The sequence below is a fragment of the Rhinatrema bivittatum genome, chromosome 7 (assembly GCF_901001135.1).
Source record: "Rhinatrema bivittatum chromosome 7, aRhiBiv1.1, whole genome shotgun sequence".
Classification (NCBI taxonomy): Eukaryota; Metazoa; Chordata; class Amphibia; order Gymnophiona; family Rhinatrematidae; genus Rhinatrema; species Rhinatrema bivittatum.
The window spans coordinates 234,687,419-234,706,959 of NC_042621.1; the positions used below are offsets into that span (position 1 = coordinate 234,687,419).

Genomic DNA, 19,541 nt, shown 5'->3' on the forward strand with positions numbered 1-19,541 from the left:
TCAACCCTGTCCTGGGGACCCCCCCAGCCAGTCAGGTTTTCATGATATCCATAATGAATATGCATGAGAGAAAATTTGCATACACTGCCTCCATAACATGCAAATTTTCTCTCATGCATATTCATTGTGGATATCATGAAAACCCGACTGGCTGGGGGGGGGTCCCCAGGACAGGGTTGAGAACCACTGGTGTATGGGATTTTACCATGAATAATTTGGACAGATTAGATGGACCTTAGAGTTCTGATCTGCCATCATATTCTGTTTCTTAATTCAAATCTTTTTATTAGTTTTAAAAAGATACCCTTCCAACAAATTGTTTCAATGCAGAGAAACAGTAATTACAACTGAAGCTTTTGCACACTGATATAACAACTCAAATATAACAGTGTCCAGAAGGAATTAAGGAAACCTTTGACACAGAATAATGACAAGCCTTCTACAACCCCTGCCAATTATGCATGAATATTAAATGAGCAAGATGAAAAAAGGGAATTTATATCATGCAAGCAAAGAAAGAGAAATAAGAGTGATGTTTTTCTGCTATAGCATGAGAAAAGAGATAATAGCATAATTAAGATCTACACTGATCATATTCTCCTGAATTGAACTTTTGGACTTTTCTACATGTTTCTTAAGTGGTTCACTACCTGATCTGAATACTGAATAGGATTCAAACCTGCCATGTAGGAATCTCATAGGAGTCTATTCATTGAAATGCATGTTAAAAACTTTTAGTGTCAAAGTGCTACATTTTTTTAGCATGCATGCTAAAAGAAAATTACTTCTTACCTGCTAATTTTCGTTCCTGTAGTACCATGGATCAGTCCAGACGGTGGGTTATGTCCCCCGTCCAGCAGATGGAGTCAGAACAAAGCTTCGGAGGGTGCTGCCCTATAAGCCAGTGCACCCTCAGTGGCCTCTCAGTATATAGAATATCAAAGCCAAAGCCAAATAAAGATGATGATGATGATGGATCAAGCTAACTAACCCCACTGAGTATGGGGTAAAACACGCAAACTGTTATCAAACTGACACTGTTAAAGAACAAACTTGCAAAAAGAACTGTGGAGCACAACCCTTGAACATAGAGGGTAAACAGCTGAACTGAATAAGCACAGGCAGAAGATAGATTGAGCAGTAAAACCCAAAAACCCCCAATTTTCTGAGGGAGGGCGTCTGGACTGATCCATGGTTCTACAGGAACGAAAATTAGCAGGTAAGAAGTAATTTTCTTTTCCCTGTACATACTAGGATCAGTCCAGACGGTGGGATGTACCAAAGCATCCCTAAAGAGGGTGGGCCCCTAAAAGCCCTGCTCGAACTACCCTGTCCCCAAAGTAGCCGGAGGTCGGCGACTGGAGCTGTAGTCGGTAGTGCCGTGCGAAAGTATGCAGAGACAGATCTCCTGGGCGGAAACATGAGCCAGCGAGCGATGGTTATCTTTGTTGCCTTAGAACCTTTCCGTGGACCCGACTAGAGGACAAAGATGATCAGAAAGACGAAAGTCATTGCTGACCTCCAGGTACCGGTTCAGTGTGCACTTAACATCGAGTCTTCGGAGATCCCGTGAGTCCTCCGTAGAGAAGGAGGGCAATTCTACCATCTGATTCAAGTGAAAGGCCGAAACCACCTTAGGGAGAAATGAAGGCACTGTGCGTAGGGACACACCGGAGTCAGTGAAACGGAGGTAGGTTTCTCTGCATGATAATGCTTGCAGTTCGGAAACTCGACACGCAGAACAGATGGCCACCAAAAAGACTGCTTTGAGGGTGAGGTCCTTGAGGGTAGAGGAACGCAGGGGTTCAAAGGGAGGTCCTGCCAGAGAGCGAAGGACTAAATTGAGGCTCCAGGAGTGACAAGGAGTCTGGACCGGAGGCCTCAAGTGCTTAACCCCTCGAAGAAAATGAACTATGTCAGGGTGAGAGGACAAAGACCTGTGTTCCTGTAAGTGGACCAAGGACCCAGGGCCACTACTTGAACCCGTAAGGAATTGTAGGCCAATCCTTTGTCCAATCCGTCCTGAAGAAACTGGAGGTTCTGAGGCACAGAAGCCGCCCTCGGGCATGTAGAATGCGAAGTGCACCAGGACTCAAAGATGTGCCAGACGCGCACATAAGTGATGGAGGTGGATGTTTTTCTAGCTTTAAGGAGGGTCGTGACTACAGCATCCAGATACCCCCGGTGTTGGAGGCGCCGCCATTCAAAAGCCATGCTGCAAGACAGAAGCATTCTGCCTGGTCGAAAAATACTGGTCCTTGGTGCAGGAGCAGAGCGGCCCGTCCACTACTAGGTTGATCAGGTCCGCAAACCACAGACGGCACGGTTACTCCGGCGCTACGAGAATGACCGAACCCTGGTGCATCTCTATTCTTCGGAGAACCTTGCCCACTAGTGGCCAGGGTGGGAATACGTAGAGCAGAAGATGAGGAGGCCAAGGGAGGACCAGCGCGTCCACTCCTTCTGCGCCATGGTCCCGTCTGCGGCTGAAGAATCGTGGCACCTTGGCATTATGAAAGGTGGCCATAAGGTCTAGATGGGGAGTCCCCTAATGCTGAATGAGGAGCCTCAATGCCTCCTCGGAGAGCTCCCACTCTCCTGGGTCCAAATGCTGTGATATTGCCTGGATATTGTCCACCCTCGCAATGTGTGAGGCTGCCAGGTGAGAGAGGTTTCTCTCCGCCCAAGACATCAGAAGGTCCGTTTCCAGGGAGACGCGTTGACTCCTTGTGCACCCTTGTTGGTTGATGTACGCCACTGTGGTCACGTTGTCGGACAATATCCTGACCGCTCGATGCTGAATGAGCGGAGAAATTGCTCCAGTGCCAGACGCAGTGCCCTTGTTTCCAGGTGGTTGATGAGCCACGTGGCCTGGGCCTGTGTCCATAGACCTTGAGCAGATCTTGACTGGCAGACTGCCCCCCAGCCGGTCAGGCTGGCATCCGTGGTAATCACCACCCAGTCCGGAACCTCGAGGGGCATGCCCTGCGCCAGATGGAGCGGGTCCAGCCACCACAGGAAGCTGTCCCTGGTGCACTGGGGGAGTGGAAGGACGAGTTGATAGTCCTGGGACACCGGTTTCCAGCGAGAGAGTAGTGCCCTTTGTAAGGGGTGCAGGTGTGCAAAAGCCCAGGGTACGAGATCGATGGTGGACGCCATGGATATGAGCAGCTACAAGTAATCCCAGGCCGTAAGGTCTGGGAGAGCAGAGAAGCGATGTACCTGTTCCCGAATCGATTGTGTATGATCCGGACACAGGTAAACCTTTCCCTTGGCCGTGTCGAAGCGCGCCCCCAGGAAATCCAAGACCTGCGACGGGAGAAGAGTGCTCTTGGAGAAGTTGATGACCCACCCCAAGGATTGGAGGAGTTGCACCACCCGAGAGACTGCTGCATGTCCCTGTGCCAGAGTCTTGGCACAGATGAGCCAATCGTCTAGATACAGGTGAACTAGAATGCCTTCTCATCTGAGGGCTGCCACTACCACCACCATTACCTTGGAAAATGTGCGGGGCGCGGTCGCAAGGCCGAATGGGAGCACTTGGAATTGAAAATGTTGACCCAGGATCTTGAAGCGAAGGAAATGCTGATGCTCCTTGAGAATGGGTATGTTTAGGTAAGCCTCCGTCAGGTCCAGCGATGCAAGGAATTCCCCTCTGTGGACTGCCGCTATCATTGACCGTAGAGTCTCCATCCGGAAGTGAAGAACTTTGAGGGACTTGTTGACCATCTTGAGATCCAGTATCGGTCGAAAGGAGCCCTCCTTTTTGGGGACCACAAAGTAGATTGAATAGTGACCGAAACTCACCTCCTCTGGGGGTACTTGTATAATGGCCCCAAGATCTAGGAGTCTGTCGAGGGTCTGGCAAACCGCGAGCTGCTTGTGCGGCGATCTGCAGGGGGAGAAAAGGAACCTGTATCTCGGGGGTCTTACAAATTCCAATGCGTAGCCTCGCCTTAAGATGTCCAAAATCCACTGATCCGAGGTGATGTGGGCCCACTCCTCATAGAAGCGCAAGATGCGCCCCCCGATCCTGGGGGTCGAGGAGTGGGACACTCTGGCATCATTGAGTGGACTTGGTGGTAGCCCCTTGGGCCACCTCGTCCCTGGCTGGTCTGCGGCCCCAAAAGGACCGAGTCCACGACTGGGACCTGGCGGAAGGATTCCGGGGTGTCGTCTGCCTGGTGGCGCGGGGTTTGCGCTGCGTCCGGAAACGACTTCTGGACGGATTAAAAGACCTGGGGCCGGAAGATCTGGGTCTGTCCTCCGGGAGTCGGTGTACCGCGTTTTCCCCCAAAAGCTTGATGATCTGGTCTAGATCCTCTCCGAAGAGAAACTTACCTTTAAACGGCAGAGATCCCAACCGCGCCTTTGATGATGAGTCCGCTGACCAGTTGTGGAGCCACAGGAGGCGCCGTGCCGAAACCACCGACACCATCGATCTAGCCAGTACTCTCACCAGGTCGTAAAGGACATACAGGACCAGATTTGGGCCATTCCGGGGTCAAAACAATATTCAGATCACAATAACCCCAGACACCTTGGTAAGCCATTTTTGATAGGGGAGCCAAGTTAGCGCAAAGTGGGACACTCTTTTATGTTTATAAGCTGTGATTTGGGATAATCTATAGATCCGCCGTACTTTTCGTTGGATGTCCTCTATTTTAGGGAGGGTGGGGGATTTCCACAAGCGCGCTATCTCACAACGGCTGGCTGTGAAGACATAGTGGACTAACTGATTAGAAGGCTGCGACATTCCTTGTATCGCCCTACCTAACAGCCCTTGTGCAGGTGTGAAAACAGGCAGTCCAGGAAAAATTGCGCTGAGCCAATTATGCACCATCCCCCAAACTATCTGAACATGGGAGCAGGCCCAACACATGTGAAAAAAGGTGCCCTCCTCTGTACAGCCTTGCCAACATGTATCTGGATAAAGAGGCGTATATTTATGCAATTGTGAAGGACACCTGTACCAACGATATAACAGCTTATAGGAGTTTTCAATAAGAGAAGCCGCAATATGTCCCCTGCCTAGATTCTGAAATATCGATTTCCAAATTTGAGGGGTCCAGCTGACCTGGAGGTCTTGCTCCCAAGCCTTTTGAAATGTGAAAATGGTGGTATCCTGTAACACTAACATTTGGTACAACCGGGACAAGATTCTAGTACTGCCATGAGCCCTCTCACATAACTTTTCAAAATCGGATTCACCCTGAACCAAATGTGTAGCAAGCAAGTTAGTCCTAGCAAAGTGCACCAGTTGAACATAGGAGTACCTGGCCGACTCAGGTAAGTCATAAACCCGATGAAGATCAGCAAAAGGGCGCAAAGAGGAGGAGCCCCAAATATGACCCCATATCCTGATGCCCCGTCTCCTCCACTCTGAATAAGCTGCACTCTCAAATCCCGGACAAAAAGCCTTATTGGAGTAAATATGTGTGCTTCTATGATACAGTAAAAACTTTTTTAAATATATCTGAAGCAGAAAGCCTGTGAGGGAGTCAGTTGGACCGTTAGATGATCAAGGGGTTAAAGGGGCACTTAGAGAAGATAAGGCCAAAGATTAAATGATTTCTTTGCTTCGGTGTTTACTGACGAGGAAGTTGGGGAGGTATCCGTAATGGAGAAGGTTATCATGGGTAATGATTCAGATGGACTGAATCAAATCACGGTGAACCTAGAAGATGTGGTAGCCTGATTGACAAACTGAAGAGTAGTAAATCACCTGGACTGGATGGTATACAGCCCAGAGTTCTGAAGGAACTAAAAAATGAAATTTCAGACCTATTAGTAAAAATTTGTAACCTATCATTAAAATCATCCATTGTACCTGAAGACTGGAGGATAGCAAATGTAACCCCAATATTTAAAAAGGGCTCCAGGGGCGATCCGGGAAACTACAGACTGGTTAGCCTGATTTCACTGCCAGGAAAAATAGTGGAAAGCGTTCTAAACATCAAAATCACAGAACATATAGAAAGACATGGTTTAATGGAACAAAGTCAGCATGGCTTTACCCAAGGCAAGTCTTGCCTCACAAATCTGCTTCACTTTTTTGAAGGAGTTAATAAACATGTGGATAAAGATGAACCGGTAGATGTAGTATACTTGGATTTTCAGAAGGCATTTGACAAAGTTCCTGATGAGAGGCTTCTAGGAAAAGTAAAAAGTCCCCATTTTCAGGTAGATTTTTTAAAATTGCATGCGTTAAAAATGGGGGTTACGCACGTGGCTGGGCCTTGTGCCATTCATTGCTGTCCCGGCGTGCGCAACTTACTTCAGGTTGGGCCCTGAAGTAAGTTAGAAGACAAAAGCAAAAAAAAGGGAAAAGGTACGATTTAGTCATGGGATAGACAGCGATGTCCTTTCGTGGATTGCAAACTGGCTAAAAGACAGGAAACAGAGAGTAAGATTAAATGGACAATTTTCTCAGTGGAAGGGAGTGGACAGTGGAGTGCCTCAGGGATCTGTATTGGGACCCTTACTTTTCAATATATTTATAAATGATCTGGAAAGAAATACGATGAGTGAGATAATCAAATTTGCAGATGACACAAAATTGTTCAGAGTAGTTAAATCACAAGCAGATTATGATAAATTGCAGGAAGACCTTGTGAGACTAGAAAATTGGGCATCCAAATGGCAGATGAAATTTAATGTGGATAAGTGCAAGGTGATGCATATAGGGAAAATAACCCATGCTATAATTACACAATGTTGGGTTCCATATTAGGTGCTACAACCCAAGAAAGAGATCTAGGTGTCATAGTGGATAACACATTGAAATCGTCGGTGCAGTGTGCTGCGGCAGTCAAAAAAGCAAACAGAATGTTGGGAATTATTAGAAACGGAATGGTGAATAAAATGGAAAATGTCATGATGCCTCTTTATCGCTCCATGGTGAGACCGCATCTTGCCAGGTTCTTATGGCCTGGATTGGCCACTGTTGGAAACAGGATGCTGGGCTTGAAGGACCCTTGGTCTGACCCAGTATGGCATTTTCTTATGTTCTTATGTTCTTAAGGTCCGCCGAACCTGAAAACAAAGAAAAAATCCCCAAGACTTACCCCAACTGGAGAAGCAAGAAGCAGAAATAGGCAAGCCCCAAAGAGGCAGAACTGTTTGCAAGATCTGGAGGGGCAGTGCTTGTTAAGAGTAGAACTAATTACTGTTTTGTTTTTTTTTAAACAAACTTGATCCAACACCAGAGACTATCATTAAATAGAAATAGTGAGAAAGAACAAAAGTTCTGCAATCCCAGGGGAGCTGAAGCTCCCCAACTCCTATCTGCTGTAGTCAGAAGAATACTGAGAAGCCACTGAGGGTGCACTGGCTTATAGAGCAGCACCCTCTGAAGCTTTGTTCTGACTCCATCTTTTTATATGGCTATTCCTCACAATTGTCTGCAATAAATTGGTAGTTTTTTCCCCATAGTGGTTTTGGTTGGGCAATTATTTGTTTGCTATGATGTAGAGGAAGATGGATATTCATAGTCCCTGCAATGACCCCTCTACATCCTCCCATGCAAGCATTTTTGTTTGAAAAGGAAGCCTGTGCCAGAAGATAAGGAGCCATTATGGGGACTGTGAGGATATGCTGGCACACAGTCCTTGTACTCAATGGTTATCTGCAGATACTGGGACTGGCATCCGTTCCAGGCTCTCTTGAAAACCTAGTTACTGCAGGATAGCAAGATGGAGGAGAAGGGAATGTAGGCAGATCCCTCCCTGAGGGGAAGAAGGAAAAGAGACAATCTCTGTTTTTGCTCCTCTTCAATCATGCTATCCTAAGTAACCACATCTGCTTCCTAGTGGTTCGCAAAGCACCATTCTAAAAATAAAATCAAGTATTGCAATTTGTTTATATTTTTAGTTTAGCTCTTAAAATACATTATAACTATTGAAATATATATATATTTCTTAAATATAGGAATTTTCTAAGAAATGTATAAATGTATTAGTTATTGATTACATATTTTTGTTTAGGTTTGTTAGCAGCAGGAAAGACCACTGGCCAGACAATTCGCGATCTTCAAAAGTGTGAATCCCCACCTTTGCCAGCAGGTAAGGAAAGGAAAGCATAAAATGACATTAAATATTGTTAATAGTTTTCTGAATTAAGCTTAGTGTATGTATTCCAGCATTTTGGATTCCTGAATTGTGAGGCCAGCCAAACATATACCATGCATGTCAGGCCTATGTAACACTCATTGTTCCATGAGAATCACAGTAAACTATTATTTCTTTAACAAAATTAAAGCTAGAAATTAAAATAGCTTTGAAGAAATATAAAAGGAAAAGTGAGAGTAAGAGTAGAAGACAGTTGTAGCCAATAAATAAAAGAAGTTGTTTTATAGGAAAAATTTAATAATGATACTTTATAGCAGAATGTCATAGATGAAAACATTTGCCAGATGGCAGAGAACATGTCAAGTTGTCATGGACAGAAGAAAATGGTACAATAAATACAAGACAGGCAAGCTGTTAGTAACCTCTGTACAAAAACTGCCAGGAGCATCATCAGAGAAACAGCAGATTTGAACATCTCAGCAGGAATCAAATAGGCACTGTATATTGAAAGTGACTTTAAGATGCACTATAGCCATAGCCACTTTCATTGAGGTGAAGAAGACAGGTTTTGCAGAGATACAAGTAAAGAACCTTACAAATGTGATAAATAATATAAAACTGCTGCTAGTTGTAAATGGAATTCACTGTAAGGAGAGAGGCATTATTAGTGGTATGCCACAGGGATCGGTCCTTGTACCAGCTCTTATCAACATCTTCATAAACAATATTACTGAAGGACTGTTGGGAAAGGTTTGAAGTTTTATAAATGGTACCAAAATCTGCCACAGGGTAGATACCCAGGAAGGTGTGGAAAACATGAGGAGGGATCTAACAAAGCTTGAGGAATAGTCCAGAGTCTGACAGCTGTTATTTAATACTAAAAAATGTAGGGTTATGCCTTTGGGCTGCAAAAACCCAACAGCTAAATTTTAAAACGCCGGCGCGCAGGTATGCGCCAAAGACCAGCTCGATTCAAAAGGGGGCGGGCCAGGGGAGGAGTCTGGGCAGGGCGTGGACAGGCCAGAATAGGGCGAGCTGGCAGCTGGCCAGCCTGCGCAACTGACTGCTCAGGAGAGCAGGTACGTATAAAACAAAAGCTAGCTAGAGGGGTTTTAGGGGTCGGGGTGGAGAGGGGAAAAGGGAGGCAGGGTAGGTTGGTGATTAAGGATGTTCTCTCCCAGTCTGCTTCTTTATTGGAGTGGACTGGGAGGAACCACGGAAGGAGGGAACTGGGGAAGGCCCTATCGCGTCGCTGCGCACTTCTAAGAAAATTCCCCCCACTGAGCGGGCGAGTCGGAACCTGCACGCATATGCGCGCACTGATATAAAATCGGGGGTGCATGTGCATGCGGGTAGCAGATTTTATAACATCTGCACGTCAGCACGCGCATGTTATACAATCGGCGCATCCATGTGCGTGTGCCAGGAACCGCGCATATAAGGATGCCCGTGCGAAGGTTTAAAAATCTATCTTCAAGGGAGCGGTACAGTATGGGGACAGAATTCTTCTATGCATGATACAAGAGCGGGGTCTAGGAGTGATCGTATCTGATGATCTCAAAGTGACCAGATAGGTGAATAAGGTGATGGCAAAATCCAGAAATATGCTTGGATGTATAGAGAAGAATGGTCAGCAGCTAAAAGGAGGTGATATCGCCCCTGTGTAAGTCTCTGGTGAGACTCATTTGGAATGCTATGTACAGTTCTGGAAACTGCAACTTCAAAAGCATATAAATCTACTGGAATGGTCCAGAGGGTGGCTACTAAAATGGTCATTGCTCTTCATTTCAAAGCTATATACCCTAGAGGAAAGGTGGGATGGGGAGAAATGATACAGACATTTAAATACCTCCAGTGTATCAATGCACAGGAGGTGAGCTTCTTTCAATGGAAAGAAGGCTCTGGGATGAAGATTAAAGGGGATAGACTCAGAAATAATTTAAGGAAATATTTCTTTACAAAAAGGGTGATGGATGCGTGAAACAGGCCTTCCAATGGAGATGATGGAGACAGACAGTATCCAAAGTCAAAAAAATATGGAACAAGCACAGGGAATTTCTCAGGGAGCATTAGGGATTGTAGAGCTGAGCAGCTGGTGTTCATAGGCAGACTAGATAGGCTCTATGGTCTTTTTTCTGTTCTGTTTCTATATTCCTATGTAATTGCATTAAATGTAACAGTAAAAAATTTGGAAAAGTATTGTAAGGCACTTAAATTAATAAAAGCATTTTAGACTTACAGTATGAGACAATTCTGGTATTTCAACTTGGTTCATGCTGTGCTTGTACTCTTAACACTTTTGCTTCCTGTTGAAAATCCAGCATTGTCTCTTGCTGTTGCCCAGTTCAGGATAAGCCATAAAGGTGCAGTGCTGATTTCCATGTGGCTAATTAAAATCGTGTGCAGCCTCCAATAAAGTCTTGTCCCCTTTCTGGAGATGTTTTGCTGTTGCTGTAAGACACTGAAAATATGAATAGAAACCCTATACCAAAAGCCTTTCAAAAGTATCTAAGAACACCAATGACAAAAGTCAAATATTTTTTATAGTGCCAATAAAAATTAGGTTTCTGCAAAAACCATGGTTAATATAAGAGGGTGGTATTCACCTACATAGAATGAATACCTGTTTATACCAAACAAAACAGGGAGAAGTTAGGTACCAAAGATAATTAAAATATATCACAGTCCAACTAGAAAATATGTATACTGAAATCAAACAAGTTTCTGGAAATCCTGCTTCAAAAGGAAGAAAATACCTCAGAACAGAGGCACACATAAAACACTACAGAAGGGCTCAAAATTATTAATCATAGAGCAACTTCTCCGCCCCAAAACTGTAAACATCATTTTAGTTTTAGCAAAATTTAAACAGGTGTGAACATTTTTTTTCATACATAATGAAACATAAAAATATCAAATTTACAGTTCATGTTCCAAGAAGCAATCAAAGATTATCAGTAACAAACAGAGCACTAGCTTGAAGTAATGCAGGCACAAAATCAAAGAGCGCACGGGATAACCTTATATTTAAATGCTATAGCCAAACAAAATCCAAAAGATTTTTGTCCAATCAAAATACAGACTCAGGTACTTTTGGTGCCACTTTGCCCAGGGGCAGTTCTATAATGAGGCAGGGTGAGTGGCCACTTCAGGTGGCAAGATTTTGAGGCGGCAGAATTGCCCCTGAAACCTTCCTACCCCAGTCGCCTCACCCTTCATTCAGGTAAACTTTGGCAGCAGGAAAACCTGCAGTGCTGGCGGCTAGGAGCAGCGACATGCTGGCGGGATTTCTATTCCCTGTCAGCAAAAGAAAGGTTCCGTGTCGTTTGAAAGATTTGGTTATGCTGGCCAATCCATGGCGTGGCCAGCATAACCGGGAGCTCTTCGGATTTGGCTTGGAGACTCCAGAATTCTAAAGGAATTGCTGGGTCTCTGGGCCAGCAGCAGGAAATTTCGGGCACTGGCATACTGAGGTGAGGGGGGGCTTTATTTTCCCATCCCACCCGGTGGCCGAATTGAAGAAGGTACATGGCCACCAACATTGTTCCCTAATGTGTGCTGCAGTGCACAGCTCAGCCCCCTCCCTGCGCCCACGGGTGCAATAAGACCAGCGGGGCTATGGAAGAGGAGACGAGGCCCATGGCTGCCGGGAGATCTCATCCCACTCGGCAGCCTAACTGAAAGAGGCCCCAGCCACCGGGAGATCCTGTCCCGCCCGGCAGGTGAAATAGAGTAGGCCCCGTAGCCGCCAAGAGATCCCATCCAACCTGGCAGCCCAATTGAAAGCGGCCCTGCCGCCGGGGGATCCCATCCCGCCCAGCAGGCAAAATCAAGGAGGCCCCGTGTTCGCCAGTGAATTGCATCCCGCCTAGCAGCCCAATTAAAAAAAGGCCCCGGCCACCGGGGATCGCATCCCACCCAGATGCCAATAGAGGAGGCACAACGGCTGCCAGGGGATTGCGTCCTGCCCAGCGGCCCAACTAAAGGAGGCCCCATGTTGGCAGGGGATCAGTCCTGCATGCTTGTTAAGAGAGCATGTGTGTGTAAGCATGTGTGTCTGAGAGAGAGGACGCATGTGTGTGTACATGTAAGCATGTGTGCTGAGAGAGAAGAAGCGTGAGCATGTGCTTGAGAGAGAGGGAGCCAGTGTGTGTGTCTGTGTGTGTGCAAGAGTGAGTGGGAGCCAGCATGTCTGTATGCCTGAGAGAGAAGGAGCCAGTGTGTGTGTGTATGAGCGAGTGGTGGTGGTGTGTGTGTGTATATGAGAGGGTGGTGGGGGGGTGTTTGTGTGTATGAGAGGGTGGTGGGGTATGTATGTGTTTATGAGAGCATGGTGGGGCTGGTGTGCGTGTATGAGAGGGTGGTGTGTGTGTGTGTGTGTATATATGAGGGTGTGCGTCTGTGTGTATATGTGTATATATGAGAAGGGTGTTTGTGTGTGAATGAGAGGGTGTGTGTGTGTGTGTGTATATGTATATATGAGAGGGTTTTTGTATGTGTGTATGTGTGTGTCTATGAGGGAGAAGGCCTGTGCACATGTGTGCGCGTGTATAAGAGTACCTGTATATATGTGTGTGAGAGAGGTTAAAGTTTGTGTACCCTCCTCCAATCTACGACCATCTCAGGAGGACAGGAAATCTAAAGTTCCCAGGTTTGGAGAGTGGGAGATTTTTTTTTAACCTTGTTAGCTTTAATTATTACAACAACCTGGCTTTAATCTGTTTTCTTAAAGGAGGTGTATTGGTGTTTAGGGCCTGATGTAAAATTTGCAATATGGCTTTTTCATAGATTGAGTGACGGCATTTATGACATGGAAGGCTTACTATATTGGAATTGTAGTTCAGTTTATTCCTGGCTTTCTGTGGGCCAAGTCCACACCCAATGCACTTTACCATAAGCCTGATACCATATGGGATCCAGTAAACCTCCTTGATTACTATGCGAAAAGTAGTTTATTAAGTCTATTAAACTATCCTTATTATTGAAAGTGTGTTTTTTTGCAGTACCTATAAATATATATAATATATAGGCATACACTGAAGATTGTACTTTGTCTATTTTCCATAAGCAATCTGCTTTTTTAGGTTGGGGAAGTTAATAAATTTAAAAAATGGAAAATAATGCATAAGTTTTAATTATGTGAGGTGGAGAGGGGAGGGAACAGGAAATGAAAGGCTTTAAGGTTTGTCTAGGGCATCTAATACCCTTGTATCAGCCCTAAGAGCAAGCGTGTCACACACAGAGACTCCCACCATTCACTAACCTCTAACACCCCCAGGGGCAGATCCTGGAGAAGGGTGGGAGGCAGGCAACAGGGAATGGAGGAGTCCTATTTCTAGACTGAGGAGGTGGGACAGCCAAAGGCCGGCAGACATGCAGAATTTACGTCTGCTTCTTAGAGCACATAAGTAAAAAAACAAAAAAATTTAGAAAAAAAATTTAGGGAGGGTTTAGGGGTCAGCGAGGAGAGGGGAAAAGGTTGGAGGGGCAGGTACGGGTATAGGGAAGCTCCCTCCCAGTACGCTCCTTTATTGGAGCGGACCTGGAGGGAACTCAGAAAAAGGCAAATCGTGTCAATGCGTGCAGTTTCAAAAATACCCCCCCTGCACGCAGAAGAGCCCACATGGATATTAAAATCCAGCGCACATGTATGCATGGGAACCGGATTTTATAACATGCACACACCAACAAGCGCATGTTATAATATAGCCGCGTTCATGTGCAAGCGCTGGAACTGCACGCACATGGACGCGCGTGTTTTTTAAAAATCTACCCCCTAAGTTTTAGATAATTTAGGGTAAAGTCTACTTATAAAATGTATGCTCAGACTTCTCCCCACTATGCACATTTACTTTATAAAATTACCCTTATCGGTGTACTGAAATAATCTCATTAGGCCCAATATTCAAAGCACGTTCAGCGCTATTTAGCCAGATAAGCGGAACTTATGTGGCTAAGTAGTGGCCTCTGAATGCACGCCTATGTTCAGCCACTGCCGCTTAGCTGTATAAGTCCCTTATATGGCTAAAAGTTACATGCACAAAAGTAGGCATGTACTGGGTGGATCAGGGGTGAAGCAAGTTAGCCATTCTTTTTCCCCTCTCCTCCCTGACCCCCTAAACCCTCCCTAACTTATATGGCTAACTACCGATATTTGGAGTTAGCCGCATAAGTTTACATCTAAGTTTAGATGCCCCATAGAGCAGGTGTATGCTTAGCCGGGTAGACTTATCTGACTAAGGGCTGGATTGCGAAATGGGGGGGGGCGGTCCTGCGCTAAAAGGTGTAGTTATTGGGCGCGAAATAGGCAGCGAAAAGGCTCCTTACCTTTTCGCTGTCCACGCCATCCTCGCAGAGTCGGTCCCTGTGATGCCCCAACTCCTCCTCTTCTGGGGCTGTCTCCGCCCTGACGTGGGTAACGCAGGCATGCGCTACCTTCGCTAGCTATCGCAGGTTTGTGCTGTTAGCGCAAGCCTGTGATAGCCTTAGAAAACAAGGCCCTAAGTGCGTACAGATAAGTGTATATTCAGCGGCTTGGCCGTGCCACTGAGTATATATAGTAATTTAGCTGGATTAGCCATATCCAGTAAGTGCAGAAGTGAAATTGCACTTGTCTTTTGTCTGCAGTTTTTGGGTTGGAGGTTTGGGTTAAATGGTGTGTGGGGGGCGGGGGGTGGGGGCAGGGTAACATGCTGGAAGTCTGGATGAACTAATGGAGGTGCTGGAGAACTGGTGTTTACAAATACTACCACAAGTAAAGATTTTCAGATGCAGAGTATACTAATTCTTTATAAAATGCATGCCTTTGCATATAACCTTGTATTATTATATGCACATGTTGTTATGCATGTAAAATATATGCACATAATTTTATAAAGTGGCCAGAGAAAGTATTTGTTTTCCTGCATTATAAATATATGTGCGAACTGAATTATGTGTATACTTAAGTACATGATCTTTTCTGTGCAGCTCTTGCCACACAGTTTATGAAATACTAGCTGAAATCTGTGTCCATTTGCACGCACATTTGACAACTTACACAGATTATTAAAAATTGGGCTCCTTATCCTAACCTTGAGTTTGTGATTTATTATTTTCCCTATATAGGCACTTGGTAATCAATTGTAATTGTAGACATTTGAACTAATAGAAATGAACTTAAGTAATATGACCATTGGCTATCATGTAATGAGTTTAGAATTAAAAGCTTTAATTGCCATTTTTTAAAGTATTTTAATTTTAAAATGCAATATAATTAATACCTTTTGGGTTTTTCTTTTCTAGTGGAAGAGGATTTGATCTGTTTTGATGATGCAAAAATTGAAGCTCTCAAGTACCCATCAATGCTTAGTAAAAATCAACCATTGTCTTTCAATTTTGTTTTGTATGGCTTGCCGAACCTGATTGTTATATAATTCATTTATTTCAATATTCATTATAAATTTGAGTTCAACTGTTATACTGTGTGCATTTTTGTCTCTTCATGATCAAATGCATTACTGCCTTAAATATGCTGGTCTAGTTACTTCATTAGATTCTTGCAAATAGCATTAGGAAATAAGTTTTCTTTGGTTTTGATATAGATATTCAAAATAAATTGTCTGCTAAAATGTTGCATTGTTTTCAGTGCTTTGTAAGAATGAAAATGTAGAAAGTAATGTAAGTGTGGCAACATAGAGAATTTACCCTTTAGCGAGTAATGTCTATCATCAGGAATACCCTAGACTTTGTAGGCAAACACTATTAATATGTATTATACAATATCAGGTCCATCAACATACATAGTAATATACAAAATACATTTGAATGGTTAAAAGACCTCTGCCCCAGTGAATTTAGAAGCTAGATTTAAATACAGAGATATTAGAAGGTTTCTATAAGAGTTGGTATATTGGGAAAGCAAAATTTTTATAAGGAAGAATCATCTTCAATTCCCAAGTTTGATCTCCTTGTTAAATGTAACTTTGCCTCCTCTGATTGCTCTATTGTTAAATGGTTGTTAAGAGTGTTATCCCCAAGTTCCATGTAAACCGATTTGATATGACAATAGTCATGAAGGTCGGTATATAAAAGAATTAAATAAATAAATAAATAAATAAATAAATAAATAAATTGTTATATTTTTTTTTATATAATTTTAGTGATGCCTTGAACCTTTTAGCTGTTTACTCTGTGGTGAGGTGTAGTCTACTGGGGATAGATGTAGGAATAAGGGATAAGGCTTTTGATGTATATTTAAAAGAGATCCCTGATGTGCTACATTGCAATGGCTGACCTTTGTTTTCAATTTAAAGTTTTGCTTGTTTGCTTGTTCAGTTTCACTTAAAGGTCAACTAAGAGGCTGTAGGTAAATTTACAAAAACAAAATAAAATTTATCTTTTGAGCCATACATTACTGAGATGTATTGTACAATGTGGTAATACAATAAAGCAGCTCATATACCTTCTAAAATATTATTTTGGATGCCACAGAGACAAAAAGGTAACATGAAAGATAAATAGAAAGTTTAACGTAACCTCAGAGGAAACCAGTAATAAAACTGAAATTTTAGTATGAATAAAGTTAAGCAAATTGAGGGAGACAAACAATAGTGCTTTCATACTCATGAAACTGATAAATAAGAGGAGAATTTTCAAAGGAATTTCCAGGGTAACTAAGCAGTAAAAGAGGAGCAAACTCCATGGATACTTTTGTACCAATAGTCTTTACTGACCCCACATTACAAACTCCCTGGGGAGTTTTCCTTTAAAAATTAGCTTGTAGTTTCTTGGATACAAAGTATCCCTGGACCTGCAAACTAGTTGGGCAGTTTAAAATTTTCCCCCAAAAAATATAGCATAAGAATAATGTAATCGTTAGCCCTACAGCAATCAATAACACAAGAAAACAACACAAAGGGGCGGATTTTAAAAGCCCTGCTCGCGTAAATCCGCCCGGATTTACACGAGCAGGGCCTTGGGCGCCGGCGCGCCTATTTTCCATAGGCCTGCCGGCGCGCGCAGAGCCCCGGGACTCGCGTAAGTCCCGGGGTTTTGTGTCAGGGGCATGTCGGGGGACGGGGCCGATCGACGCAGCGTTTTGGGGGCGGGATGAGGCGTTTCGGGGGCAGGCCCGGGGGCGTGGTTTCGGCCCGGGACGGTCCAGGGGCGTGGCCACGCCCTCCGGAACCACCTCCGGGTTGCGTCTCGGCGTGCCAGCGGGCCGCTGGTGCGCGTGGATTTACGTCTCCCTCCGGGAGGCGTAAATCCCTGGACAAAGGTAGGGAGGGGTTTAGATAGGGCCGGGGGGGTGGGTTAGGTAGAGGAAGGGAGGGGAAGGTGAGGGGAGGACGAAAGAGAGTTCCCTCCGAGGCCGCTCCGATTTCGGAGCGGCCTCAGAGGGAACGGAGGCAGGCTGCGCGCCGATCCTGGATTTTAGCAGATACGCGTGGCTACGCGCATATCTACTAAAATTCAGCGTACTTTTGTTTGCGACTGGTGCGCCAACAAAAGTACGCGAACGCGCATTTTTTAAAAATCTACCCCAAAGAGAATTGGGCCTGATTTTCAAAAACATTTACGCACTTAAAAATGGGTTTACATGTGTAAATGCACTTTATCCATGTAAGGGGACTTTTGAAAATTGCTACAATATATGAAATTGAATTGCCATTGGATTTATCCATGTAAATTTACATGGGTTTTGAAATTTGCTACAATTGTAGTTACATTTACACGTGTAAATCCTTTTGAAAATTATCCCCATTTTGTATAAAATCTGTCTGACATGATCATGTTTCAGCTGTTTTTAAAGGGAAACCTGGTAAAGGGTATGGTCCCATACATACAGGCAGATGCAATATGGACACGCTAGAAATGTACGTCCAAACTGGGTGCATGTTTTTTTTAATGCGTGCACAATCACTTCTCCTGGGCGCCTGATGCAATAAGCAAATGACTTGCCGTGCTAAAAAGAACGCACTAGGGATAAATTGTGCGGCCCTAGCATGTCCCTGGCATTGGGTGCCCAGGAGACATGGCTGAGTGCAGGTTAAGAAAATGGGCGCTTAATTTTACGAGCATCTAGTTTTTCCTGCTGCAGCTATTTTACCAGCATATATGCACGCACAATATACACGGTCTGGAGCATGTATATTCTGAGCATGTATGTATGCCCCCCAATATTTTTATTTAAGTCAAGACCTTTTTTTGCACGATGCTGCTTTCTGTGGTTCTTCCTACTTAGTATCGCGGTGATACTAAAAAGGAAGAACTGCAGAAAACCAATTGGGTTGGTTTTTTTTTAAATTGAGCTCTTAGGGGCAGATTTTAAATACTTGCGCGATCGCGTACTTTTGTTCGCGCAGCAGGCGCGTCGGCCGGCTGCCCCGCTCCGTGGTCCAGTCCCGGGGGCTGTTCCAGAGGCCGCGGCCACGCCCCCAGAACGCCCCCAGGCCGAAACCACGCCCACGTTGCCGCCCACGAAATGCCGCGCCCCGCCCCCTAAACGCCACGTCATCCCGCGACGCCCCCACCATGCCCCCGATAGGAAGCCCCAGGACTTACGCGCGTCCCGGGGCTCTGCGCGTGCCGGCGGCCTATGTAAAATAAGCGCGCCGGCGCGCGAGGGCCCTGCGCGCGTAAATCCAAAAGGATTTACGCGCGCAGGGGTTTTAAAATCCGCCCCTCTACGTGCAGGAAGACTTAAAAATTTTATGGGTTAAAAAGTGCACCTCAGGCACAAAGGATTTTTTGCATTGCAGGGTAATAGCTAATTGCTGCATATACATGGCATTTACATGTGATGAGTGCTATTAGCTATGCCTTTGTTTGGATGCATGTTTTGGACATGCCGATCCCCTTATTACATTGAGAGTTATGGACACATGCCCAAAATGCACGTCCAACCGCTCATTAAGCTGTGCTGCACGCACTTTATTGCATCGGCCTGAGAAATTGCTAAAAAACATTACCAGAACCCATTGCAGCCTGCTTCTCACGGGTCTCCCAGTGAACCATCTCTCTCCACAATAATTTATCCAAAATTCATTTGCATGACTTATCTTTTATCAAAGTTGCTACACCCATAAGAATATAATATTTGCCATACTGAGTTTGGCCAAAGGTTCACAAAGCCCAGTATCCTGTTTCCGACAGAGGCCAATCCAGATCACAAGTACCTGACAAGATCCCAAAAGATGGATATTTTCCATGCTGCTTATCGAAGGATAAGAAGTGGATTTCCCCAAGTCCACCTTCTTTCTTGTAATGATGCCATCCAATGGGTTTGTGCTGGAGGTAATTAACTCCAGCACATCCTCTCCAGTGGAGGGCACCATTTTGCTGTATGGCAATGCTGTACGGCAAGGCCATTCAGCAAAATGATGCTCTCTGCTGAGGAGGATACACTTGAGTTAATTTACTCCAATGTGACCCCAGCAGACAGCGTCGTCAGAAGAAAGAAGACAGAAGACCTAAGAAGAGGACCTCCAA

At 44.7% G+C, this 19,541-nt stretch overlaps 1 protein-coding gene across 2 annotated transcripts in view; it reads left to right on the top strand.

Annotated features, from left to right (window-relative positions):
* The window catches only part of CFAP46 (cilia and flagella associated protein 46), an 831,934-nt gene extending 816,406 nt beyond the window's left edge, over positions 1-15,528 (top strand). For both annotated transcript variants that reach the window (XM_029609979.1, XM_029609980.1), the window contains 2 exons: positions 7,986-8,063; positions 15,354-15,528. In XM_029609979.1, the coding sequence (XP_029465839.1) occupies positions 7,986-8,063; positions 15,354-15,484 (209 nt within the window). In that variant the 3' untranslated portion in view covers positions 15,485-15,528. The remainder of the gene's footprint in view (positions 1-7,985; positions 8,064-15,353) is intronic.
* Positions 15,529-19,541: the final 4,013 nt, after the last annotated feature.